This window comes from Heliconius melpomene, chromosome 7 (genome assembly GCF_056956725.1).
Source record: "Heliconius melpomene rosina isolate 202511_hmr_F chromosome 7, ASM5695672v1, whole genome shotgun sequence".
NCBI lineage: Eukaryota > Metazoa > Arthropoda > Insecta > Lepidoptera > Nymphalidae > Heliconius > Heliconius melpomene.
The window spans coordinates 3,052,252-3,079,617 of NC_140395.1; the positions used below are offsets into that span (position 1 = coordinate 3,052,252).

General features: G+C 32.3%; 2 protein-coding genes across 5 annotated transcripts in view; one reads left to right on the forward strand and one right to left on the reverse strand.

The window, feature by feature from the left end:
* Positions 1-4: 4 nt before the first annotated feature.
* On the forward strand, positions 5-17,306 carry CycT (Cyclin T). 2 transcript variants are annotated; one of them, XM_085187787.1, is made up of 9 exons: positions 5-153; positions 4,298-4,415; positions 5,639-5,746; positions 7,129-7,237; positions 8,038-8,174; positions 8,620-8,770; positions 9,477-9,593; positions 9,836-11,199; positions 15,038-17,306. In XM_085187787.1, exons 1-9 carry the CDS (start codon positions 5-7, stop codon positions 15,071-15,073), a joined length of 2,289 nt encoding a protein of 762 aa, XP_085043913.1. In that variant the 3' UTR covers positions 15,074-17,306. The 2 variants fall into 2 exon arrangements, with proteins under 2 accessions (XP_085043913.1, XP_085043912.1); XM_085187786.1 differs by lacking the exon at positions 15,038-17,306 and having other exon boundaries at positions 9,836-14,305.
* Positions 17,307-18,402: 1,096 nt separating this feature from the next.
* Positions 18,403-27,366, reverse strand: part of Rbcn-3B (WD repeat-containing protein Rbcn-3B) — a 113,916-nt gene continuing 104,952 nt past the window's right edge. For all 3 annotated transcript variants that reach the window (XM_085187783.1, XM_085187785.1, XM_085187782.1), the window contains 13 exons: positions 27,042-27,205; positions 25,956-26,102; positions 24,719-24,861; positions 24,192-24,303; positions 23,818-23,944; positions 23,148-23,289; positions 22,715-22,774; positions 22,409-22,594; positions 21,899-22,025; positions 21,512-21,689; positions 21,069-21,195; positions 20,454-20,624; positions 18,403-20,053 (listed from right to left, as the gene is read on the reverse strand). In XM_085187783.1, coding sequence (XP_085043909.1) covers positions 19,881-20,053; positions 20,454-20,624; positions 21,069-21,195; positions 21,512-21,689; positions 21,899-22,025; positions 22,409-22,594; positions 22,715-22,774; positions 23,148-23,289; positions 23,818-23,944; positions 24,192-24,303; positions 24,719-24,861; positions 25,956-26,102; positions 27,042-27,205 — 1,857 coding nt within the window. In that variant the 3' untranslated portion in view covers positions 18,403-19,880. The remainder of the gene's footprint in view (positions 20,054-20,453; positions 20,625-21,068; positions 21,196-21,511; positions 21,690-21,898; positions 22,026-22,408; positions 22,595-22,714; positions 22,775-23,147; positions 23,290-23,817; positions 23,945-24,191; positions 24,304-24,718; positions 24,862-25,955; positions 26,103-27,041; positions 27,206-27,366) is intronic.

A 27,366-nucleotide genomic window follows, 5' to 3' on the forward strand; every position in this document is an offset into this window, starting at 1 on the left:
TTCGATGGCTGGTGGACAAGAAAAATGGTATTTTACAAAAGAACAGCTACAGAATTCTCCAAGCAGAAAATGTGGCTTAGATGCAGATAAGGAGCTAGCTTATCGGCAGCAGGCCGCCAATCTCATCCAGGATATGGGCCAGCGGCTTCAAGTGTATCCTTTTTAATAAAACATCAATGTTTTTGTCGAGTCATGTGGCTTTAACTTGTTCAATAGTGTTTTTATTTGTGAAAACAACGTTATTTCAGTGTAATTGTACTTGATAAATAGTGGAAACAGTGTTAAAAGTTTGATTTTCGGAAGTAATGACCAAACGTTGTAACGACGGCGTCACTCCACTCACTTTCGCTTGGGAATTCCCATGAATGCTTTCAAGTTTCTAGAGGTAAGTCTTTATATTTAAACATTAATTTAAGATTTTCATTATCATATTATGTTGTATTTAGGTTATGGTCGCGTGCGTTATATTTTTTAGGTCAGTGCTCTTTGACAGATGTAGTAGGTACAGAACGCAGGCGCTGTGACGTCGATCGTCCGTCTGGGATCTAAATTTACACGATTTTATTACGGTACATGAGATTTGCGCGGCAAATTCCACATGAAATCAACGAAATGCACGTGTTATTATACGTTTATTTCATTAGAGACAGTATTTCATTGTAAATTCCTTGATTTTTCAATGTTATGACTTGTGAGTCACGTTCATAAGTTGATAGTGGTTAACAGCGATAAAATAACTGACGCTCTAGGTCTCCATATGTTAAAACAATAACAAACTAGTACATAGATAGGTTGACTTCTGAGAATTTTTGTTATTTCATAATATTTTTCCTGTTTTCAATATATCTTACTCCATTGTAGTTCGGTTGGTTGTCAGTGTAATGATTATAGGTTCAATATACAGAAGAAAATGTAGAATTAGTAAAGTATTTATACTAAAATAATTCATTTTATTTTAGTATAAATACAAGAAATTCTTTCTCAGTTTTCTTGAGCAGTTAGCTGAAATATTTTAGTTCTTTAACAAAAAAAATCCCTAATATGAGTGTAACATATAAAACAGAGTGGGTTAACACTAAATGCTCTTAGCCTACCCTGCTACATGTCAAACATACATGAAGCATATAAAAAAAATTGCACAATTTGCGAATATGGAAAGCTATGTAACTGACCTAGATCATTTGCCTTTCTTTTTTGGAGGCCCGCCTCTTTCAATGTCAATGGGTTTTAAGTTCATGGTAGGACTTATATATTTGTTTATAATCTTTATTTTTTATTGTATAGTAATATTTACGAATGTTGTACTAATTTATTGGTATAAGTATTAATTTAATTATGTTAGTTTACAAATGGAAATAAGGAAAGGTTGTGTATGACACATGCCACTTTCTAAGTTTCTGAAGTAGTTACAGTAGGCTATAACAACATTATTCAATATAGTATATAGCCTTCTTCACTAAATGAACTAATAAAAAGTATTCTTTCAATTTGAAATTAGTAATTTTGAGATTAGTATAATCAATCTAACAAACTCTTTTGTCCTATAATCTATATATATAAAATCGAAAGGTCACTCACTCATCACGAAATCTCAGAAACTACATGTGCTAGGAATCTCAAATTTTGCATAGGAGTTACTTATAGGACGTAGGTGCTCGCTAAGACGGGAATTTGCAATATTCGACTTCTAAGGGGTTGTTTTTGGGGTTGAAAGTTTGTATGAAACTTCGTTACTACAAATGCTAGGAGTCTCAAATTTTGCATAGACGTCACTAGGACGTAGTCATGGAGACAGAAATTAATAATAACATAGTTCACGCGGGTGTCACTGCGAGCGGGCCGCTAGTATTAGTATAATTATTTGATTATTTCTCATATAATAATGCCATTTTGTATTTGTACTTGACACAAAAATATCTAAAAGTTTTTTTCCAAACACCTGTTTTGATAACAATAGATTGGGTACAAGGACTCTTTACCTGCCAATTTTTTTGTATCTATGTCAGGTATTCCTTTTATTTTCTTAAAAATTTTTGGACACAAAATTGCGCCTTTTGGTACTTTGGTTTGGTACTTTAATTTTTCTTGAGTTTTTAATTTTCTTTTAGTATACACATAGTATAAAACTTGTGTGAATTTAAATTAATCATACTAACAATTTATTTAAATGATATTATATTATTATTTTTATAATTGTGATACTTCTTTAATTGATAATAATATTATTCTAATATATACTATACATAATGTTATTTTCATGTATGTTGCTATCACAGATTTTCATAGTTAATTTACATATAAAAAAAATATTTTTAGGATAAATGAATAAAAAATAATGGTTTTGTTACAAGGCTTATATTTCCAAACAATTGAGAACCCAGAGCAATTTTAACATATCAATAGGTAACAAAATAACAGTAAAATATAATCATCAATTTACAGCTAAGCTGAAAATAATGGTGAGTAACTGTGAATGACTCATTGATGGAACTTGACTCATGCACGTTGTATAGGCAGGCACTTGTTTTTAAACAATGTGACAATTTGTAAAATTTTCCTTGAGAATTAATAACAACATAAATAGGATGTAAGCTTGTGTATAGGATTTTTTTCTGTGGCATAGATTCATTTTTTTTTATTGTGCAGTTATTTTGTTTTTTCACATTGGCTTAGTAGTATTAAGTTAGTATATTGGCTTAGGCGATACTGTCGTAGTTGCCTAACTTAATTTTATATAGTCATTGTTTTATATATTGTTGGTAGGAATATGTGGCTGTTATAATTATATAAAAATGATGTACTGCTCATGGCTTCATGACTATACTATACTTCTGTCTATTAATAGAATGATTGTATTTAAAATAATTTTTCTCGGCTCTGATAGAACAAACCAGGGCCCACATTTATAAAACACTTGAATCAATGTGAAAACGGCATCATGTTTAATATTAGACTTGAGATCCATTTATAAATATGAGGATAGAATATATATATAATGATGATGTTTATCAAGTTTGTAAATTTTTAATTACCTTTCAACTTGAAGAAGTTTTAACAACATATTATTGTGGGTTTTTTTGGTTAATTATCATGTTTTCATCAAAATTCATCTATACATTTAATGTAAAAATAACACAGTCAGTATAAAATTGAAATTAGGAAATTGAGTTTAATTGATATATATAAAATTTCTTTGCCATTATAAGCTCCTTGTAGTTCTTGCCCTTTAGGTTGCTGGATTAAGAGTTTTTGACAAATAAAATGAAATTTGTTTAGTGTTTACAAAAATGGTGACAAAACGAAAATATTTTTATTTTCAAATAGCACTTTTGAATCATTTAGGTGCAAGAAAATGTACTAATGCATAAGTAGGAACCACTGTCTCTTAAGGCATTTCCTAAATTAAATGTGATATTTAACTATTGCTCTTTATATAATGTAATTTGCCAAAAAAAATGCACTGTGATGTTATTTCGTTGTTCGGCACTCATCCATCTCCATTGGTTGGCTGGAAGAGATGTCTTTCAGAACTAAGCCTGCCACCGCAAACTTATATTACAATTGTACTTTTCAATTTTTTTTTATGTGCAATAAACAATATCTATATATATATATATAAAAGGACTTGTCCTCACTGACTGAGGTAAGACGCACGCACAGCCGTAACCGCTGTGCGTAGAAACGTGAAATTTGGACAGATGTTTACTTTTGTAATCTGGACATCCACTAAGAAGGGATTTTGAAAAATTTTAACCCTAAAGGGGCGAAATAGGGGTTGAAAGTTAGTATGGAAAAAAATTTAAATCGGCACTGATTGTTATAAAATTTGAAATTCAGACTCTTAAAAGTATTTAATTGAACACGTGTTTCATGGTTTTCTAGAATTCACCCCCTAAGGGTGCAAATAAGGGGTTGAAAGTTTTTTTGGAAAAATCTTTGAAACACCACCGATTTTTATAAAATTTGAAATTTAGACTCTTAAAAATATTTCATTGAACACATGTTTCATGGTTTATTAGAATTCACCCCTAAATACGTAAGCGAAGCTGCGCGCGTCCGCTAGTATGTATATAAACTTTCCTAATTTGTAGGAATTTTGAACATAATAGCTTTTAGTTGGCTTGTGGAACCAGCACTGTTTTCACTTTCAGTTAAAAGAAAGATTTAAAATTTACTTAACAAGGAACATTTCTGAACATTTTAAAGCTCACATGTGCTTTTTAATTTAAATTTTAATATTAATTCATGTCTTATACATATTTTGGTGTTACAAATATTTTCTTAACGGCACACACAGTTCACAGTTATGTATAAATACGGCGATAGTGTATATGCACAGGTTCTACGCGTTCCACTCATTCACACAGTTCCACAGGAATGCGATAGCTGCCGCCGCGCTGTTCCTCGCCGCAAAGGTTGGTATTTTTTTATATGTATATTAGTTTTTCTTGACTCGATTATCCCGAGTTTTTTAACACTAGGTTTTCTCTGCCTATGCTATATGTGGAGAGAACAATAGTCATGTATCTGATCCTGAATTTAAAATACGTTTCGATTTAGGAGATTATCAAAGACATTAAATATTAAAACTTAATGTGAAGTTGAGTAAGTACTGCCATTCATTATGTAATATTTCTTAATGAGTGAAAATGGACAAGAAACTTTGTTTCCTAATTATAAAAATACGTAAATATTGCTACCATAATACTAATTGTGAGGCCTGCCGTGGCGCAGAGGTTATTACAACCGTGTGGCTGTTAACGCGACAGGTTGTAGGTTCGATCCCCACTCGAGGAATTAAAATATGTAATATTTTCATTTCTTTGCACTGGTGTCGAGGCAAATTGCTGCGTTGAGTTCCGCTACTCAACATTCAATAGCTTCAGAATTCGGCGGGAAGTCGAGAGCGGAGTGGCTTGACACTAGGCTCTTTCTACCCTACCCTTATACAGTGCCATAGTGCATAAAGCTGAAAAAAACAATTATAAGGATAAAGTTACTAAGGAATACTCAATAAACATTGTTGTGTCATATATATTTATAATTGCTTTTGTGGTGTATAAGTGGTGTATGTGTTACAGTATAAGTTTAGCCCGAGGAGAAAATCCTCTTTGTCTTTCCTGAACTTGGGGTTGTGTTTTAAAATAAACATGCATGTCATTTTATTAAACAAACATAATTAGAACATTCTTGTTTTACATTTTATAGTAACTTGGATACCAAAACTTAGGATAACAAAAAAATTTATAGTATTATAATTCAACTAAAAATAAAAAAGTAAAAATTATAAACTTCAGTACTGAATCATGAGACAGAGACAGTTATAGAGCAGTGGCATAGTCTACATCTGAATACACAGTATACCAAAATGTAACACAGGGGAAATAATTACTTTAATTTCCCCTTCCTGGTAACAAAGCAGCAGTATTGAGTTCTGCCGCTGATCACACAGTGACGAAAACTGGGCATAAAGGGAGGAATGGAGTGTCTCAATGTTAGGTTCCCTATGCATACCCTGCTATATGCAAGAGACAGCGTGAAGCTAAAAATAAAAATAAATCAATGATATACAACATATGAATTCATTTTCATTCATATACATTATAATTTCCATTAAATTATCTTATTCAAATTCCAGGTGGAGGAACAGCCAAGAAAATTAGAATATGTTATAAAAGTGGCCCACGTATGCCTCCACAGAGGTGAAGGTGTCAATGCACTCACATCTGAACAATATCAAGAGCAGGTAAGCTTGTTTTATATATTTTCATGTTTTCTTTTACCTTATTATATATGATGTTTATGTTTATATTAATGGGGCTATACAATTTAAGATCTTTGATAGTTAGATTTTATTTAAGTTTGTATGTTTTATTGTGCATGTTTATAATTCATGTAATGTTTATACATCATAATTAATATATTAAAATGGAACCCTTAAAATTTACATAAATAAAGGTGACATAACATATTCATTCATCATCACAAAGTGTGCTGCAAAATCCACTGGTTGTGGGTTCGATGCCCAATTGAGGAAAGGTAATATTTATTTAAATTTAAATTTTTCATTTCTTCCCTCCGGTATCGAGGCTAAGTGCGGCATTGAGTTTATCCACTCAACACGCTGTGTCTCCAGAATTACTCAGAAACTGGGAAACAGAGTGTCTTAACATTAAGTTCCCTCTGCCTACCTTGCTGCTTGCGGGATACAGCGAGAAGCTGAATTTAGAATATATTAAAATTTTATATATCTGTTAAAAATTGTAATAATAAAATAGATAGGTATTTAGAATTCTGTGATCATCTCACATATAGATTTGTCATGTTGTTTTTCATTCTGTGAGTACAAATAAGTGTAATAAATAATTCTAAATAAATACGATTTATATAGTTATTTAGAATCATTTAACTGTTATTGATGCATAGTATCATATAATAACAATATGTCTCTTATAAAAGATTAGATAAGATGTTTCTAGAACATCTGTTTCTTATCGTGTTTAAAGTGGCTATAATAGTATTAAAAGATTATATTAAACAACTTTATTTTAAAATATACATAATAATTTATTATATTATGTAGAAAATTGCGTATGACTTATAAAGAACTAAGAAGTTTATACTTCAAAAGAAAATACTAGATTACATTTGTAGGTAATAAATTATTGGTATAAAAAAAAGTCTTTTGGCATTTATATTGATTTTCTTGGCATATATTAACAAATAATGAGTCCGTCGTGGCGCAGCGGCACGAGGGTGTGACTGTAACGCTATGGTTGTGAGTTCGATCCCCACTCGAGGAAGTGAATTATTTATTTACGTTTATATTTCCATTTCTTCGCTCTGGTGTCGAAGCAAATGGCGGCGTTGAGTTCTGCCACTCAACAAGCAATGCCTCCAGAATTCGGCAGAAACTAGGGAATGGAGTGTCTTAACACTAGGTACACTCTGCCTACCCTACTGTGTGCGGGATACAGCGTGAAGCTGATTTAATAACAAATAAAAATTGTAAACCATTATGAATTTATAATATCAAATAGAAGTTTTTAAATTTCTAAATACATTAGTATTTTTTCATAATTATTTTATATATAGCATTTTCCAAAAAATATTCGTCATAACTTCCAGGCGCAGGACCTAGTATTCAACGAGAACGTACTACTACAGACGTTAGGTTTCGATGTCGCCATAGACCACCCGCACACCCACGTGGTGCGCACCTGCCACCTCGTGAAAGGTGAGCGTTGTGTGATGTTAACGCGACGGCGGTCGGTGGCGGTGTGCGCTCTTGACGCACGGTCCGGACGGTTTTGTTGCGCGGAGGTGGGGGATGGCTGCGATCTGTTGGCGCGAATCTGTTTTCTTTTTGTAAAATTTTTGGTATAAAATTTAGATTTGGAATTTTGAATTTGAAATTGGAAGCTTATAATATGAATATGCAGTACAATATGTTTTTTATGACATTTTTTTTATATTAGCTGCATGTTGGATGTATCATAAAAATATATATTGTAACTGTTTATAAATTATATATTTTTATTATAAGCTTGTGTCAAAGCCATTCTCCTATACTGTGCAGAAATAAAAACCGTATACACAATTATAAATAGACAAGGTATGTTAGTTTTGTTTGTCTGTCTGTGTGTTTTCCCTGCCATTCACAAACACATTATTTATTATTTTCATAAATTCATCACTGTTTTCCTTTTTTTTTTGCTATTTACTTAGTTTGAAACAGGAAAAGCGAAAAAATCGCCATTGTTATGATTATTTTATTTTCTATGCCTTACTTTAATAACGTTATATTGTGATTTTTAAATAAGTATACATAATTCTTTTTAAAACAATGTCATTTTTGAGACAACATAATTAAATAGAAAATTTGTTTATGCTTAAATATTATATCATTTTATTAGAAAATACCATAAATCGAACCTCAATTTATCATTAATCCATTCTAAAAATATAATATTGTATATTGAATAATCAAATTAAACATATATCACATATGAATGTTCTTAATTTTAAATATTCCAGCACCAAAAGACTTGGCACAAACGTCATACTTCATGGCGTCCAACAGCCTCCATTTGACGACAATGTGCTTGCAATACAGACCAACAGTTGTTGCGTGTTTTTGTATACATTTAGCGTCGAAATGGAGCAATTGGGCGGTGAGTTGTTGTTTTTATTGTTTTATTTTTGTTGACGATAGGGTTCAATACATATATTTATATAACAGTTGCTGAAGTTTGATAAACAGGAAAATTGTGTCTTCAGTTAATGTTCTGGAAGTTTCTGGAATTTAGTTTTTTTTATAATATGTATATTAAATACATGTTCATATATCCGTTCATGATGTCTAACAGTTTTTACTTTACGACTTACATACAATTATGCATTGCATAGAGAATGGAGTGTCTTATCACCAGGTTTCCTTTACCTATCCTTCATTTTGTGGGTTACAGTGTGAACTAAAAGAAAATGGTCTTGATGAAGTAAAGTTTCTTCCATTTATTTACTTATATAGTAAATAAATTAAAGTAACTGTAACTGTAACATGAAATAAATCAGATAAATTATATTTATGGCTATGTTCTATTTTCTTTATATTTTTAGATACCACAGTCCCACGAAGGCAGGCATTGGTTCTCCTACGTAGACAGAAGTGTGACCACAGAGCTGCTGGAGAGACTGACTGCGGAGTTCCTTCATATATTCGACAAGTGTCCATCTCGGTTGAAGAGGAAAATGATGACTATGTCTAACAGTAAGTGGATGTTGTTATAATGTTCTGGAATATGGTAGAAGTTTCTATTTTGATAGAATTTTCTGAAAGTATCTTTAACTTTTTATTTGTTTTTACAAACATTTATTCAGGCATAATAGTCATATTTTGCAAATGTCTGATTTGACTAAAGAAGATTATTATGATGAGTAATGGTGAGTGGGATATTGTGAGAATGTTCTAGAATTTTACAAAAGATTCTATTGTTTGCTTTTAAGAGTTATTGTGCATATTATAAAAAAATCTATTGTCCGAATGAATAGCGGAACTCAACGCCGTGCTTTGCCACGTTACAAAATCAAATCACCTGCACGCTGTATCTTGCACACAGCAGAGTAGGAACAGGGAACCTAGTGTTAAGACACTCCGCTGCCCACTTTCCGCCGAGTTCTGGAGGCATTGAGTGTTGACGACACCAGAGCGAAGAAATGAAAATATAAATTTAAATAAATATTTCCTTATCTCGAGTGGGGATCGAACCCACAACCTTTCGCATTTACAGTCGCACGTTTGCCCCGTTACGGCACGACTGGCCTCTATCTATTTAATAAATCAGGTTCAGCAGGGTAGGCAGATACCTTGTGTTAAGACACTGTGATCGCCACTATAAAATATTTATTTAATGAACTGAATATTTTACTAATGTAACCATGTTTTATCTTAAGTATTTTAAATACTTTTTTTACAGGCGGTAGTTCTCCCCATTCAAACGCTGCACACCCATCCGGTTCGGGTGTGGCGAACTCGCCCTTCGACAAAAAACATACGCTTGCCAGCGAGGAGATTGATAAGTCATTTGATAAAGGTATTTTATTTTAACTTAAACTTTCTTAGCTTTACGTTCTATCCCTAGTCAGAGAAAACAGAGTGCCATACACTGTGGTCTCTGCTGTTATGAATATTTATAAATACTGGTGGTCCTCATGTGTGACTTTCCTCCTTTCGAAGGTCAACTAAGGTCTCCCCCTATCTCTTCTACTTACTTTATTACGTCGTCCGTCATACAGCAGTATGTCACTTAAATTTCAATTGTTTTGTTTTGCCCAGAATATGAACGCGAAAGACGTCGCCAACAACCACCAGGTGGTTACGTACCAGCAACTGTGCAACCGAACCCACCGCAACCCCAGAAAATAGATTACAACCTGTACAGAGAGAAAAGAGAGCGGGAGGAAAGAGAAAGGCGGGAAGAGAGGGAACGACGACAACAAATACAAAGGCCTCCGCCCAATCAACCTAATCAAAGGCCCAATCAACCTCCCCCACATCACAGGCCAACCCCCCATAAGACACATCCCTGGCCCCATAAACCACCCCATCATAAACCACCTCATGATAGGCATAGACCGCCTGTACCCTCAACCTCTCAACCGACTCCTGAACCCCAAAGAACAAGACCTCCGTCCCTATTCTCGCCAGAAAATCCTACACCGGCAGTTTCGGCCCCAAGACGACCCCCTAATCCTCCTCGACCAAGACAGGAACCTAGACCAATACCAGTACCTCAACCACAATCTAACCCGCAAGAGCCCCAAAGACCCCCCAGTCCTCACAAAAAGAGGCCTGATCCCTCAACAGTTGTCAGGGATATGCAACCGCCGGCAATTTTGTCCCCATTTTCATCACCTCCCAATAAAGAAATTAAAACGAGACAAAGACTTCCGTCGAACTCGGAACCAGAATTAGTACCTGTAGTTAAAAAAATTGATGAAACTCCCGGATATGAAAATGTGATACGAGACTCTCAGCGTGGTAACGCGATCAAAACGAGACAACCAGAACGGAAACCGGAACCGAGGTCCCTCAACGGTATAGAAACCGACCCTACTTTGGTTTCAAACCTATTAAAAGAAAGCTTAGCAAAACCAGTACCAATAACCGTTCCAACGGAAAAGAAATCGCCAATGGAAGTCAAGAAGGAACCTGTAATAGAAACTCTTGCTCCTCCCGCCGCTCCTCCTCCTCAGGTGGAGGTACCTCAACCTGTTCCTCAATTGGCACCTCAAGTCCAACCGATACCTCAGGTAGTAGAGGATTTGGATCATAAACATAAGAAAGAAAAGAAAAAGAAGGACAAACACAAACACAAAGATCGTGACAAATCCAAAGAAGAAAGAAAGAAACACAAAAAAGATAAAGAAAAAGAAAAGAAAGTTGAACCCATACCTCCAGTCCCAGAAAACGATGGTACCTTGCGTATAACTATACCCAGGGAGAAGTTATCCACTAGTCCCGGGCTCAAAATAAAGATACCTAAAGAAAGATTGGCAGTGCCACCCCCACCACCTCAAAATCCGGGTCTTAAGATCAAAATTTCGAAGGAAGTTCTAGAGACGTCGAGAAAAAGGACAGGTGGAATCGAACCTGGACCTCCTCAGAAGATGGCGAGGCATGAACCAGCTGTAAACAAGGTAGGTTGGTTCCCTTACAGACCGCCGTTACCGTATTATATGGTTCAACCCCCGCCCCCATTGTACAACCCGTACGGTATGGGGATGGATTACTTCTTCCCCATGGGTATGGGGAGGTTCGCCCCTCCCCAGCCACCCCTGCCTGCAATGCCCCCTCCCCCAGTACCCCCTCCTCCACCGGAATGAGAAGGTGGGGGTAAAATTGGGAGACTTCGGGACTTTTTATTAGACCATTTTGGTATTTTTCGAATGAGACTCCCCATTCATTCATATTTGTTGATTGAATGGTGACTAGATTTTATATGGTGTGAAAGATTTTTTTATTTATAATAATTTTCTTTTTATTTAGTTATATATATATATTCTTCGTTACATTTATTGATTCCATAAATAGTTATTTCTTTCTTTTTTCTATTAACTTATATTGTAGTTGAAACGCAAATTATGTTTAATATTTAAAACAATTATAATATTTTTTTGTATAGAACTATTTCTATATGAAAATTATTTATAACTCTTTTACGTTACGTCACACGTCTTTTTTTGTATTTGTTTTAAATAATCATTTTTTCAACTTTTTTTATATAATCAGTTTTTGTGCAAAAGAGAAAAGATAGGCTTAATGGCAGCTGGCCCTTAGAATTCTTATACAGAAAAAAATATATAAAACGAAAGCTAGTGTACATATTATATATTTATTAAAATATTAGTCTTTAAATTAATCTTTGACATATATTTATTACTGTAATATTTCTGAATGTACAAATTTTTATATACATTTATAATCTATGGTTGTTGCTTGATGTCTATTATATTATCTATTGAATGATGCCATTGCACGAAAAAAAATATTTGTCTATTTCCTATAAAGTCTATATGATAGAAGTTAATAAAGTTTTACAGAAAGTTCTATATACATATAGATAAAATATTTATTAAGAGATAGTTATGGTTTTCTTATGGTTTATGAATTCTAAAAAGAAACATTATTTTCAATAAGTAACGTATAGAAATATAAACATTTATGTAGGTTTTTAATTTTTTTATTGTATTAGAAACAGATAAAAAATTAGAAGGAAATATATATTTTTAATGCCTTAAGAAATCTATTTCTAACTATATCTTAGTAAATTATACATTATAGTTATACAAATATGACGTTAAATAAATATTATGTATTATATTTCTATATGAAAATATATATTATCTATGGTTTTAGATAGAGATTATAAATATTTTACATAGATAAAATATTATACGAGAATCTAACGAAATTTAAAGATCGAATATAAAATTGTTGTGCCAAAAATAAGCTTAGAAACGATTTTTTCACATTATTAATTTAAAAATTTAAAAAAGTTGTCAAAAAATAATTTTCCGTTTTACATGATGCATATTTCACTTCATTAAGTCATTTTATTTTTCAATAGTTATTAGTTTTATAATTATTTTCTCAAATTTTCAATTCTTAGTAATTTTTTTTCTAAAATTGTGTTCTGTCTTTAATCTTTTTATTATTTTCGTACATACATTGATTTTGATTATTATTATTTTAAAAATTGTTTTCTTTCATACAAAATGACATATACCATATCTAATAATACAGATGTTCAACATTGACATACTAAAATTAATGTTCTTTTTAAATATTTGACTTAATTATCTGAGATATATAGGTGTATTTAAAATTTTAATTATTCGTATTTCTTGTTTTTTTAATTGAAATTTATTCAGATACTTTTTTGGATTTTCAAAAACCTATGTAAGATTAGTAAATATAATTCTCTTCTCCATACATTATGTATATAGAACAAAATAATTAGCTATATACATTTGGTTTAACATACAGTTGGTTGTATAAATATGTTTTTATTAAATATGTAATTATCGTTAAATCAAGTGATATCGAGAGAATATATAAATATTGATTATAAATAGCTTATTTAAATCTTTTACATATAACAAAAAAGGTTGGAATTTGAACAAAAAATGAGGGTTTTTTCGAACAGCTTATTATTTTGTGTTATATTATTATTATAAATATAAATTATATTCTCATTATTTTTAGATGAATATTAGATGTTGCTAGATTTTTATGTATAAGTGATCATTTACGATATAATCATGACATTCCAATAATACTAACAGATAATATTGACAGTTATATAAAAAAAATTTTTTTCGTATATCCTATTCACGAGATAATAAATCAATAAAAATATTTAATTATAGAATAATTAAATTTATTAAAATCGTCTCATTATGACTAATTAATTTAAGTTATTATTTTATCTTGTATACATATATACTTTTTATAGATATTCAAAATAATCAGAATCACATTACCATATCAGCTTTAATTTAATTTTATGTTAATTTTGTTATTTATAATTGCTTGCTCAAATAAAAAAGGAAAAAAAATGTAAACATACAGGGTGTTGTCAATGTAGTGTTCCTTATGAGCTTTGCTCTAGCCAATACGAAGTATTAGAAATTCTTACGTATACTAAAACACAAGAAATATAAAAACAAAAAAATTACAATGTCTATAGATTAAGTAATCATTCATCATCAATCAGCAACACTATTGCTTAAGAATGATTGGGAATCGTCTATGGAAACATTTTGTTGTGAAACGATTTTTTTAAATAGTGGTGCCATTTTCGTTACCATTTACTTTTAGAATTCATTAATGAATTATTATTATTTTTATATAATATTTTTTTGAAAAGTACTTAAATTTTTAAATATCTGTTAAGTTTAATAATTAATATAGTTAATTTAGATTTTATTTAATTCTATAAATGTTCTTAGTAAAAAAACGAGATTATCCTTACAAGTTTGATGAATAAACTAAAATTAGATGATGACATCACTTACATGATTATGCTTGTATCTCTTAAATTTGCTACTCAAAATATTACTACGGTTGATGACTTTATGAAACTTTGAAAAGAGAGTGCATATAACACTTTTAAATAATATGAAATAATTGAAATTGTTATTTTCTTTTTTATTGTGACTAAATTCTAAGGGGACTCTTTTTTAATTATAAGACGCAAAAAGAAAATTTGTTTTTGAATTAAAACATCACGCTCTACAATTATTTGAATTTTATTTTTTTATAACACCATTTATATAAATATCTTTATACAGAGTAGAGGCGTTAGAAAAACAAAAATTAATCTTATATATGTATATATAAATATAAAGAGAATTTGTCTGCATGTGTGAATTGTTGCTTGAACTGTTTCTTTTTTTTACATTGACACGGTATTTTTTCTCTTTAATTTGTTTTCCTATTACTTGGCTGTTATTTTTACCCTGTGCACATATTTATTTAAATAACAGCGAAATAATAGCGCGCAGCTGTGTACATCGTGTCCTGTGGGGTTAAAAAATATTATTGTATTTTTTGCTAATATTACAATGTTATTTTTTAAAGCTGGACATATTCACTATATAACCGTTGGGTTTTCGCTTCAAAATGGTGGCGGGCAGCTTTTTTTATAGTTCGGATTTTTATAAATTTTCTTTTTTTTTTAAATAATCCCAGCTATAAAAAACTATCAAATAAACTTGTTTGATGGATTGGTCAATTGATTCAATGAATCAATCAATCAATCCGTCAAACACAATTTAGTTGATAGTGGAAACGCGCGGCGGTGGTTTTCACGTTGGTCTCTATAAAAGTTAACACACTAATCGTCATGCAATAATGTGTAAACCTACCACTCTGTCACTGGCTGGCGATTGTCAATATTGCACACACCGCCGCGCGTAGCCTCGCTAGGAACGACGACACACGGCTGCGCACTCAACTCGGCTCGTATTGCAGGTCGACACGTACGGCAACGGACACCCGGGCAAGTGACATCACTAGCCGACCAGCTTCGTGTGTCGACGTTCCTCATCAACAAACGGACCTCACTAGTAGTGTTGCTACGGATTTTTTTGTTTTTTGTTTTCTAATATTTTTTTTATGAATATCCCTCCTTTCCTCCCACTCCGTTCTTTCTTTGTCTCTTAAGTAAGACGCGGATTGTTGTGTTGTCGGTGATTTTGAACGCGATCACGGTTGGTTGGTTGATTGATTGATTGATAATTGTGTATGTAAATATGGGGAATTGATCAATTTCCAATAAAAAAATATGTATATACAAAATAAAATTGAATATCGTATTGCGTTCTAATAATCTAATATTATCTGCATTTTACAATGTAACTAGCCCAATGATTGACTGATTGACCACATTGACCGCTTTGTTCAATTTTTTTTAGTTCAATTTAAAATCAGTGATAATTAATTAATTGTATTAATTGTGAAAAGGTTAAATAACTAACGTGTAATACACGAATAAAAAATGTATAAAAAATATATTTTTCAATTCATTTCGTTCGTATAAACATGTCATTCGTCAGTCATTTTGACTTTTCACGATTGTACGTAAATAAGTAATTGATGAAGTTCCTTATAACATGCTTTTATAGAATATCCGTTCTAATCCGTTAAATAAAGAATATAGATAACAAAATAATTATTGAGCTAGCTTCACTCCGCTAGGCTTAAGTCCGAAAGTATTCTGCCTTTATTATAGTAATGTTTATGAAATTCACAAATTCTAACGCCTTATAGCACAATGTTCACATTTTCATGTAAAAAAATTCATAGCAATAATAGAAAAAAAAGCCTTAATTGTAGATAGCCTACGCTATAGACTGAGATTATATGTATATTATAGCAAACAGATAACGAACGTTCAACGATCATTTTGAATTAAAACAAATACTTTTTTTTTATTTTGTCTAAAAAGTCGTTTACTGTATGGTTTTATTCCTTTTATCGTTGAATATAGATTTCGTATCTTTTGTAGAGTTAAGTACAAACACATTTCAAAGCCGTAAATATTTTGACTTTGGTCTTTCTGTTTTCAAGTTTTAATTTTGATAGAAGATATGTTATGTCAAAAAAGTTTTTTTATACCTAGAGTGTTCTTTTAATTTTTGGCTTAAAGTTAAATATGTTTTCCTTTTAAATAAGTCATTTCATAGTTTTATGAGAGAATAGTAAGTATAGATGTAGAATATGTTTACTTAAGTGACGTTAAATTAAAAAAAATGGTCATAATTTCCAAAAAATAAAAAAATGGTTAGATGACCAAAAAAATAGTAATTTCTTAGTTTTAATATTAATCTAGGGGCCCGCTTTGAAATGTTTTTTCATGTCTTTGGCAGGCCCAAGACTATTAAAATTAAATTCTTTTTTTAATTTTGTGGCTGTGAGTGACCACGATATACAGTCTAATTTAATTTTATTTTGTAATTTTGAGACGTATTCTTATGATAAATGGACGATTTAGGATAGTTTCTAGTGTTATAATGTATAAATAGATAATAAATAAATAGAACAAAACTTGTCCGTATGTTTGAAAGCGTATGTTAGTTATATATGTATTGTTAGTAAATAAAATCGATTTTATAATAGAAAACAAGAGTTAGAAAATGTTTTAGTTTTAACACAATCTTGAATTATTTCCTTTTTTTTCATAGTATAAGTGTAAATTTTGTAAGAATTGCAAATCTTTCTATTATTAAGCTTTCGGCTCGAGTGGGTATATCGATAAAGAACTCGGGTTGAAATCGATACGAACAAAGTGGGTCAATGTTTTTTTTTAATTATCATATTTATTATCTGTATAATATTAATGAAAAAAAAATAGGGCCGCGGTTCTTAACTACATGTGATATGACATTTGACAGGTTTAATCAAGGTTGTAGTAGATTACAAGTAGCCAATTTGTTTTTTGCTTTTTTTTTCTAAAGTGGCAAAGACCACAACCCATAGAGAGAATGTTGACCAAAAAGTAAGCAAAGTATTATCAAATTAATTAAATATATTATTATAATCTGTTTGGAGGATAATTTTTTTTGTCGCCGTTCGCTACGCCATTGTCCAGAGTATTTTTTTTAAATTGCAAGTCGCAATTTTTTTTACGTGATGTTTTTTGTCTCAATAATTTTTGGTTGCATTAGAATAAATACTTTGGGTCTATGGTTGTTCTACTATAACAACGTGTATAATAAAAAAACATTTGTTTTTTACTTATTATTGTTATGTTATTTTATGTCTACCCTCTTTTAGTTTTGGACTCTACTAGTGTTCTCTAGTGGTGGTTTATAAATAAATGTATGACAGCGAAGAGACTATTTTAATATGCAGAAGAAATTAATTCAATATTGAAAACTAAACTTAAAACTTATAGCTTACTAAACTTAAATGTAAACAATGAAAATTCCAATTTTACTAATTCCTTATTAGGTTTACTTTGATATAAAAGAAAATTAAAAAATACATCGAAATTAAATTCATCCATCGTGGCCCAGTAGGACAGTCTGCCTTTAAACGCAGTGAGCGTGGGTTTGATTCCCACTCGAGGGGAAATGAGTTATTTTCATTCCCCATTAAGTACATAATCGAGAGATCGTTGGCCGAAGGCCAACTCGTTCCCCCCTCTTCCTAGGCCCGTGGTGAGGAAGGTTACGCTATCTATTAGTGAAAACCGCATTTAAATTGTTACATAGCTGGAAAAAACAAAGCGTGCGTTGGTGAGAAAGGAAAGTATAAGTTACAGTGATTAGGGCTTTTTATGGCCTTGAAGTTACAAAGTACTTACTTTTTTATATGTTACATTTCTACACTACTACGAATAAATGGAAAACATGTATTTTCTTATAATAAAATGGTGCATTTATTGAGGAAGGTTATTATAGGCTATATTACATTCGATATAAATCAGAGCCACCTCCCGCACTACAATAATTAATATGTTATATGGACACATTTAAAAAATATTTTCACTACAATGGCCCTGCAAGAGAAGAATGTGGTAGATATACTGATACTAGATTCCCTCTTACTCGCTGTGTAGGGTGTATAGTACACATACTTACGTAGCGCTATGGCAACATTGTCAGATTATAAAACCGATATTAATGACTATATATAGGGGATTGAAATATTTAATATTTTTAAACGGTTTTATTATTTCCTCGCCCTACTAATGAGGCAAAGCGCAGCGTTGAGTTCCGCCACTCAACACGTTATGCCTCAAAAATCGGCATATATACATACATATATATACATTTAAAAAAAAATGAATTCAGACAATTGCCTGAATTAAGGTTAAATAAAATCAAGGTAAAATATTTTCATACATTTACTTATTTAAAATTAGCAACACATTAAACAATAAAATACATTATAATACTTTAGTCAATAACATTTTTTTTTATTTTCATATTTTTATAAACATTCAACATAAAATGTTAGTTTTCAAACTAAGTCTATTACAATTTATTCATAGATCACTAGTTCAATTCCCAGTTGAGGAAAAAGTTTAATCCTTACGAAAAACAAACAATTATCTTAGATAATATATTGTGCTACAAAACAAACAAGAAGTAGAATATATGACGTCATCTTTTATAAAGAAACAATTGGCATTTTTTTTCTGTAGCGAAACTTTCATGATTGATTAATTCATTTTATTTGTGACAAAATAATTTTGGAATTATATAACAACACAATTAGTTGACTGTGTTAAACATATACTTTTTTAAAAGTATGACATTACTAAATGAATCAACAAAAAAAGTCCTTAAAATCCATAATATTAAAAAATCTTCTGTACTCTGCCAGAACTTTAAAGATAAGCAACGCGTTTAAAAATAATCATGATTTATACTCATATTTACAAATTATTTACATATAATCTTGTTAAATATCAAATGTCAATATGGCCTGAAATTATTTAAATATAATGAAATACATTAAATATTTGCATTAAAGTCTTTTTATCAACACATTTTTCTTAAATCTTTTTAAACAAGTTTGAAGAATAATGATAATATACCTAGTCAAATTATATAATTTATATTTCACTTTTCTTAATAGTCTTTTAAAGATTTTTTTATTATCTTTTTTAAGCCTGGAATGTTTTACAAATGCTTCTTTTTTATGTTAATATTATTTGGGTAAGCTTGAGTTGAGTAAGGTAAGCATAGGTAAATATGGGTAAAGGTAATACAATTTTTTTTTTAACATTTTTAAAGTGTCTTCCACTTAGGAGAAAAATCTTATTTAGAAAGCGTAAAAAAAATTATTATAGCGGGATTTGAACCCGCGCCTCTTGGAAACCATAAAAAAAATTTGGTGCTAAGCCATACGTTCCCATCAAGCTACGTTAGTTACTATGTTGAAGAAATGCCTATAACTTATTTATTTCAAATCCCGCTACGTTCAATTTTTTATACGTTTTGTAAATAAGTAGGTATAATATTAATATTAGGTTACACAACAAATAAAAATAAATACCTTTACTAACGAAAATAAAACGTAAACAAGTGTTAAATTATTATACTGATATTTTTTACAATATGTTTTATTTTTAGAATAAAACCGTATTTTAATATAATGATAAATAATAATGAATAAATAGTTAACAGTTATATATCAGAAACCAACAAAACTTTTCTTTATAAGTGTAAATAACGTAAGCGTTACTAGCTAATACATTAATACATGGGTAACTTGGGTAAGTACAATACATAACAGGCAATACAAAAGGGGTAAGTTAGGGTAATATTGATAACAACACATATTATCTCTAATAATTTTTGTTTTAAACATTGAATCTCGTTTCTGATCCGTCTGCCAGCATCAAAGTAACTGTACGTGAATTGGTCCAGACCAATCGTGCCAGACGTGCTGGGTTGAGTCTGGCAACGTCTGCCATTGGGGCAGTGCTGTAGCATTTGACGCAACGCGTCTGTGCCGCACCCAGACCGAACATACCTAAAGGAAATTGTGTGAAGTTTTAATAAATGAAAAATAGTTATAAAAAATTTTACATATTTTGGTCAGTAATAAGAGAGGAATGAGAACTTCTTTAATTATTTCCAAAAGAATCAAAGATAAAATCAGAATATCATAAGTAGTTTAATATATTATTAAATTTGCAGTTACATTAATAATACTTTAAAATATTAAAGTATATCATTAAAATTACACTTATATCGTCTCTACGTTCAATTTTTATAAAAATGTAGTATAACTAAAGTAAGCAAATTAAAAGTAAAGTATAAATCATCAGCCAATTACTATCCTAAAATATCCACAATATTTATTAATGGACAAATAATATAAAAAAACTAAATTAAAAAAGAAAACTAAATTAAATAAAAAAAATACCCACCTGCAGTGCTCTGCCAGAACGACAATCTGTTGTCAGAGGTGGCGTATGACACTAAATATCTGCCATCAGGGCTAAACGCGCAGGCCGTGACAGGCCCAGAGTGAGCTGCCAGGGACTGACAACGACCTGCCCTTAGCTCGTAGATGGCTAGTTGGCCTGTGTGGCTGCCAACTGGCAATATTATAGAAAAATATATTAGTTTTTTTCTATGTAGAAACATAAATTACTGTGTACAAATTACTATAAAAAAAGAAATCTTTTGTAAAGTATTTGGAATGAGTGCCTGTGGATTCAAATATTACAATGTTGAAGAAATGTCTATAATTATAATATTGATATAGTTATCTCAAGTTACTTCGCTATCCCCTATTTGTAATAAGGACATTTTTGAAAATATGAAATATCGTTAAAGGCGATAGTTGTAAGTTCCGATGTTCCCTAAATGAGTTCAGGGTATAAAATTATTTAATATTTTCATTTCTTCACTTTAGTGACAAGGTAAAACCACTCAGCGCAATGGCCCAAAGATTGGGCGAAAAGTATAGAACAGAGTGATCTCTACCCGATGGATACAACGGAGTGATGAACTAAAATCAAAAACATTTATCTTCATACCAGCAATCCTCCTAGTAGCGGGGCAGTGAGACACTTGGTTGTAGCGACATATCGCTGGGAACACCTCGTTTAGGCCCTTGCTCTTCAGATGCGACTGATCCACGCAGTGGAGGATGATGTCCATTACCTGGATAATAAGGAGATAGGAACAGGGAAACTCACATCATCTATATTTTGTAAACAATAATTTTGTAAACAAAATGTATTATTTTCAAAATGCCAAACATGAAAATTATTTAAGCCAACGTACTTTTTATCGCGAACTCGTGAATTCTATTGATTATTCGGTATTTCTCGGTATCATCATTGACAAATCTCCAAATTACAGTGACTTCATATAGACAGATCGGCGAATAGACTTAAGTGAGCAGCTTTCACATTAAAAAAAATAACACAAATTATTAACCGACAGGAAAAAAGCTTTAAATTATCAAAACCTTCACCTCAACCAGCAGCTCTGCCACTTCCCCATGCATCCTCTCGATGAGCAGCTCTATCCCGCGCAGCACCTCCGCCCGCCCACGTTGCAGGGCGAGCGCGGCGGGGGGCGGCGGCGCGCCGGCGGGGGCGGCCGCGCAGCGCGCCACCTCGCGCGCCATTGTTGTTATGAACGCTGCTGGCCTATTCGCATTTTATATTTAGTTGGAAATATTGATAAACTGTATTAATTATTGTGCTGTAATAAACTGAAATGGAATAAACTAAAATACTTCTAATTACTTCAGAATGTACATTTTCTAATAATAAAGTCACTTACCACCAGGTGAGATAGCGGACAAATGCTTGCCTATCTACAATAAAAAAAAAAAAAAATATTCCAAGTTACTTACCTAGCAGTAGCGATAAGGGTGAGCGCGTGTCGCGCGGTGCGGCACGAGTCCGCTTGCGGGGTGAGGGGGAGCCCATACGTCATTGAGGGGACTAGTTTGTCCGCATCTGAGCACATTTCTAGTAAACCTGGTTAGAAAAGGAGAGAATAGAATTCTTAGAGAGTCTGTGAAGCAAAGCTTATGTTAATTAAGTTACTAAATTCATGTTATTTTACAACTACATTAAATACTTTACTCCCAAAACTTCCTTCATACGCTATTTAAACAACATCTATATTTATTAGTAATTATAATAATAACAATGGATCCAAATACATTAGCTTTTGCACATTAAGGCGTATAAAGTTTTAACTTTCTGTCACACTCATAGATAAGCTGGACGAAATATCTATTAGAAGTAAGTCCAACTTTGCCAACAATATTCTGGACTATGTATCAATCATTGTTACTAAGTGCAATAAAGATATTTATCTTTTTATATTATCAATAATGTCAGTCAAATTAACTTACCAAGTAATACATGACTGACATCCAAGTAAGGTTCCCAGACAGCGAACCCACGACCCAGTAGGTCGACCGCCGCGCGTCGTAGCGGTGTATGTGACGGAAGACGGGGACTCCCCGGAGCTAACAGAAGATGGGTCAGCGCCAAGGCTGTGAGACGAGCCAAGTTATTTGACGCACTCAATGTGAAACCTGGTTGAGATAAAGAAATAATTAAGTAAACACGAATAACACAGTGATTCTATAAGGGTTACGTCCTTTTCCGTAAAGCAACCGAATCTTAATAGCTTTTTCAAATAATTTTATTCTTACCTTCTACGATAGAACTCTTTCTGCTGTCGCCATCTTTGCGTCTCTTATTACCGGCAGCACCTACAAATATTATTAATTTAATTTAAGATACAAATATACAGGTGCTAAAGTGTTAACAGGTACAAGTCTTTTATTGCCTACTATTTGAATGCATATGTTGTATTTTGTAATCATAATATAAACAAGCTATTAAATAAATTGAAAAAATACATAAAAACACAAAACAGAGACAGAGAGTACCCAGTGTCATAACACTTCGTTACACACACTTTCTGCTCTCAGTCGGTACATTGGAAATTGAGACATGGAACTCAACGTTGCGTCTTGACAGAACGAGGACGTGAGAATAATTAATTTTCTCAGTCTGTTAAGATAAAACGCGGCGTTGAGTCCCGCACATAGTCGTAGTTACTTATCAGTTTGAATACACTACCTTCACTCGCTATATCTTGTCCGAATTCCGCCCCAATGACTCCCAAGAGAACGACAGCTGTGGTTTGCTTTCTTTTTAATTCTGCTAAAGAAGAAGGCTTGCGGACTACTTCTTCTTCGTCTTCTTCAAATTCTTCTTCTTGCTATAAGAATGATATAAACTTCTATATTCAAATAATGATAATATATATAACTTTATTAAAATTAAAATTACAAATCATTAAAAATACTTTAAAACAGTTATTTATGGTTAAGTTGTGAGAAATTTTACAAAATGATAAAAATCACCACAAATACACCAGCACAGCATGTGCTGTTGCATTTGTTCAACGCCGCACAAACAACAAATAGTGCGGCGTTAAATTCTATCACATAATACATACATAATGTCTCTAAAATTTCGCGGTGCCTGGGGAACGGTTCCTCTATACCTGTTATATATATGCAAGAAACAGTGTAAAGTAAAAAAAATATTGTAGAATTGTATTCAAATTGACACAGAAATGCATATTAAATATTTAATTACATACTTAATCATTCAATTATCAACAAACATTTAATACATTTAATTATCTAATAGTAATAATACTTTGATAACAATCAAGATATCTTTAGGTGGGAGAACTGACAGCAGCCTGCTGTTGTCTAATTTTCTTTTTAATTCTACTTACATCTCTTGCTATCTTCTCTATCGGTTCCTTCTGTGCCGCGTGGGGGTTGATACTCTCTGTATGAGTGTACAGAGGAAGAAACTGTGCCCAATTGTCCACCAGTGATTTACGGCCTTTTGGACCCAACCTGGTTGGAAATTTATGTTTTAATGAATGTTATGTTATTATTTTAATAATAAATTGATTATTATTTTTTTGGATTTGATTAGAAATAATTTGAAAACAATTTAAAACGATTTGGCTTCCGAAATTTGAACATAAAATTAAGTAGAATTTAATAGTTTTTGATTAAACTTTACAGGAAAGATTTTGTGTAACAATAAGTTTACGCGGGCGAAGCCGCGCTCAGGTTGCTAGTCTGTAATATACCTGACCTGCCAAGTTCAGCCAACAACAGTGCTTGCGCAGCATCTCTCACTTCAAGGCAGTGGTGTTGCCATCTCCGCGCTAACATCTCTACTTGAGGACGTTTGAAGCTTTTTGCACCTAAAAAGATATGAAGTGTTACGTCGAGAGGCCGCTATGATGGATATATACAAAACATATCTATACTAATGTCATAAAGCTGAAGAATTTATTTGGTTATAAGCGCTAATCTCAGAAACTGATCCTTATATTTTAATTTTTTTTATATTTGGGTTTAAAATCACCTAAGAGTGAATAGTCTGAAATCACTTGTCACATGCTTTCAATTGACACCCTTCCAAAATAATACGAGTTGGATTAATCTAAAAGTCATTTCCAAATGAAAAAAGGCCTAAATCTCATTAAAAGTCTACTTTAAGCTATAAAAAACAATGTTATTCCGTTCCTTTCGTTCATCCTCCAATGTTTTAAAACTATAAAATAATAGATACGCCTAGATATGCCTTCTTTCAAACAATTTAAAATCCTTCCTTACCAGCTGCCACAACCTTGTCGGGTAAAAGAACACAGTGTAGAGTCGCCAGCAGAGACCATCCTTGTTTAATATGAGCTTGCTGAGCTGCTAGTTGTTCTTCTCGTTCTTCGTCTCCCGCCCAAGACGACGTACGGGTTGTCGGTCTGTTTGATATTTAATATATTTTTTAGTATTTTTTCCATTTTTAAAGGCAGGCAAGAAAAATATTTTAATTTTAACGAATTGAATTAGATTTTTAGAATTTAAATTAGATTTGAACTTACGCCCCTTTAAAACCGTCGATGCGTTCTGGCCACTAAGCCGTACGTTGTTATGAAGCTACGTCGATATTCTTATGCTGTATGGCTTAGTTTCTAATTTTATGGATTACTGGACAGGACCTTAACAAACTAGTAGGCTGGGTTCAAATCCAGTTACGTATTTTTTTATATGGTTTCTAAAAAAGTGAGATATTTGGGTATTCGATAATACATTTATACATTTTAGAAAACCGGACGTTTCCAACACTACAGTAGACACGCACTACAATAAATTTTTCAGTACAAAGTGATTAATCGTTTACATAAATTTCATTTATTAAATTATAATGTGTTAAAATGTCTAAAACAAAATATATTTATATATGTTATGAGGATGAATTATATCCGAATTGTTGAGAACGCACAATGGACGAACGGTTGTAGGTTCAATTTCCAAATAACGATGAAATTAAATATAAATATTTTCAACATGAATGATGAAACTTCTGTACCCTTATTATAAGTTGAAGAGTTTGTTTGGTTGAGCTTATCTCAGGAACTAGAAGTTCGAATTGAAATAACCTTTTTTGTAATAGTAGCCATTCTTTAAGGAAAGCCATAGGCTGTATAACATCACGCGACGAACAATAGGAGCGAAGGAACAATCAAAAACATTACAAGAATGGCAGAGCTTCGCAGCTTTCGAGAGCATGAACTCTTAGTTACTTCCACGTGACCACGCGGATTAAGTCACAATTAACAACGAAAGTTAACTATCAATGTAACATTGTATCTGTTGGGTGTAGATTCGATTCCCACTCCGTGGAATGCCTATGCATATAAATTATTTATAAAGCATCCGCTTCCATTACACAATGCGCGGCAGACGCAGACCTTCTCGCCAATGGACAAATGTCTTGAAAACGGATATCCTCTTATCGTGGGAATATAAAAAATGTATCAAATACTAATAACTAATAAGTATGTATTTTTTTTACCTGTGCAACCGTCTGGCCACCTCTTGCTCGGGAACAAAGCTGGCGTTACTCATTGACATGAGAGTGTTAGCGAGGGCCACGATGGACAACAAGTGGTTTGTTGTCAGAGTAGTACTTAACTCCCAGTGGAGTTTGGATGAGAAGAGTCTGTTGAACAGAAATATAAATATAATATAAAATTTCTAATTAAGGATACGGATATAAAAAGAATACTATAATATATTAATTTTGTCAGTCCAGATAATATGATTTTTGAGCGATAGTTCCGTATTCAAATACTGGTAGCATCTGATGAGTACAACGAAGTAAATCTGAAGTGTGTAGAACAGAGTGCTCTAACATTAGGTTCCCTATGCCTCCTTGCTATATATGGGATACTTATTTACGTTTATATTTACATTTCTTCGCTCTGGTGTCGAGGCAATGCGCGGCGTTGAGTTCTGCCACTCGACACGCAATGCCTCCAGAATTCGGCAAAAAGATGGGAACGGAGTGTCTTAACATTAGGTTCCCTCTACCTACCCTGCTGTGTGCGGGATACAGCGTGAAGCTAAAAAAGGATAATGCATTTAAAATTATTTATATAACTACATATAGGTAACTTTGATAATGTTAACCTATACCAATACGCAATATGATATACTACCACGCTCTACATACTATTGAGGTTGTTTAGAATTGATACACTAGTGCGTTTTAATTGCGTCTAATATATTTAGATTTTATAGTTTTCTAATACATACCATATATATTAGTTACGCTTTAAACAGCACCAGGGCAGGCAGAGTAGGGAGAGGGAACCTAGTGTTAAGATACCCTTACCCCACTTTCCGCCGGATTTTCTACGAATGCCGCAAACGCAATGCCACATCTTGTCCCCTGCGCCACGACTGGTCTCATAGAGTTAGTAATAGAAGATATGTAATATCGTTCTTTACAACAAGGTAAGTAATAACTAAGAAATGTAGTATCAGACCCTACTATAATGGGGAAAAGTAGAGAAAGGAAAATAGGGTCTACCTACTCTAATTAATACATACGATACGTTAAAATAAACAAATTTGATTTGAACAGACTACCACTTACCTGGTCAACTTCTCCTGCTTCAGCAGTTCTACGGGAAGATCAGAAGTCAGCAGCAGCGGGTCGTCGGGTGCGGAGGCGCACGCCTCAGCCCAACTACCGAGTCTGGTGGGTAACTGAACTGCCATGTGGCCGTGACGGGACACCACTCCGAAACATACTGGCACCTGGTGAACACCGATTAAATTAGTATATTAAATATATTAGTATATTAAATAGATTTTAAAACAACATTTAAAGTGTGCAAAGGTCTTATCACTAAAAGTGAACTCTTCCAGGCAATCAATCCTAATTCTGAAAAGATCTAACAGTCTGCTAATTTTGTAGG

Excerpts from the sequence above, each read along its gene's own strand:
- CycT (XM_085187786.1), top strand. The coding sequence starts at position 5 with ATGGCTGGTGGACAAGAAAAATGGTATTTTACAAAAGAACAGCTACAG. Across the intron at positions 154-4,297 it reads ATGGGCCAGCGGCTTCAAGT|TTCACAGTTATGTATAAATA; the intron begins GTATCCTTTTTA and ends CGGCACACACAG. Across the intron at positions 4,416-5,638 it reads CGCTGTTCCTCGCCGCAAAG|GTGGAGGAACAGCCAAGAAA; the intron begins GTTGGTATTTTT and ends TTCAAATTCCAG.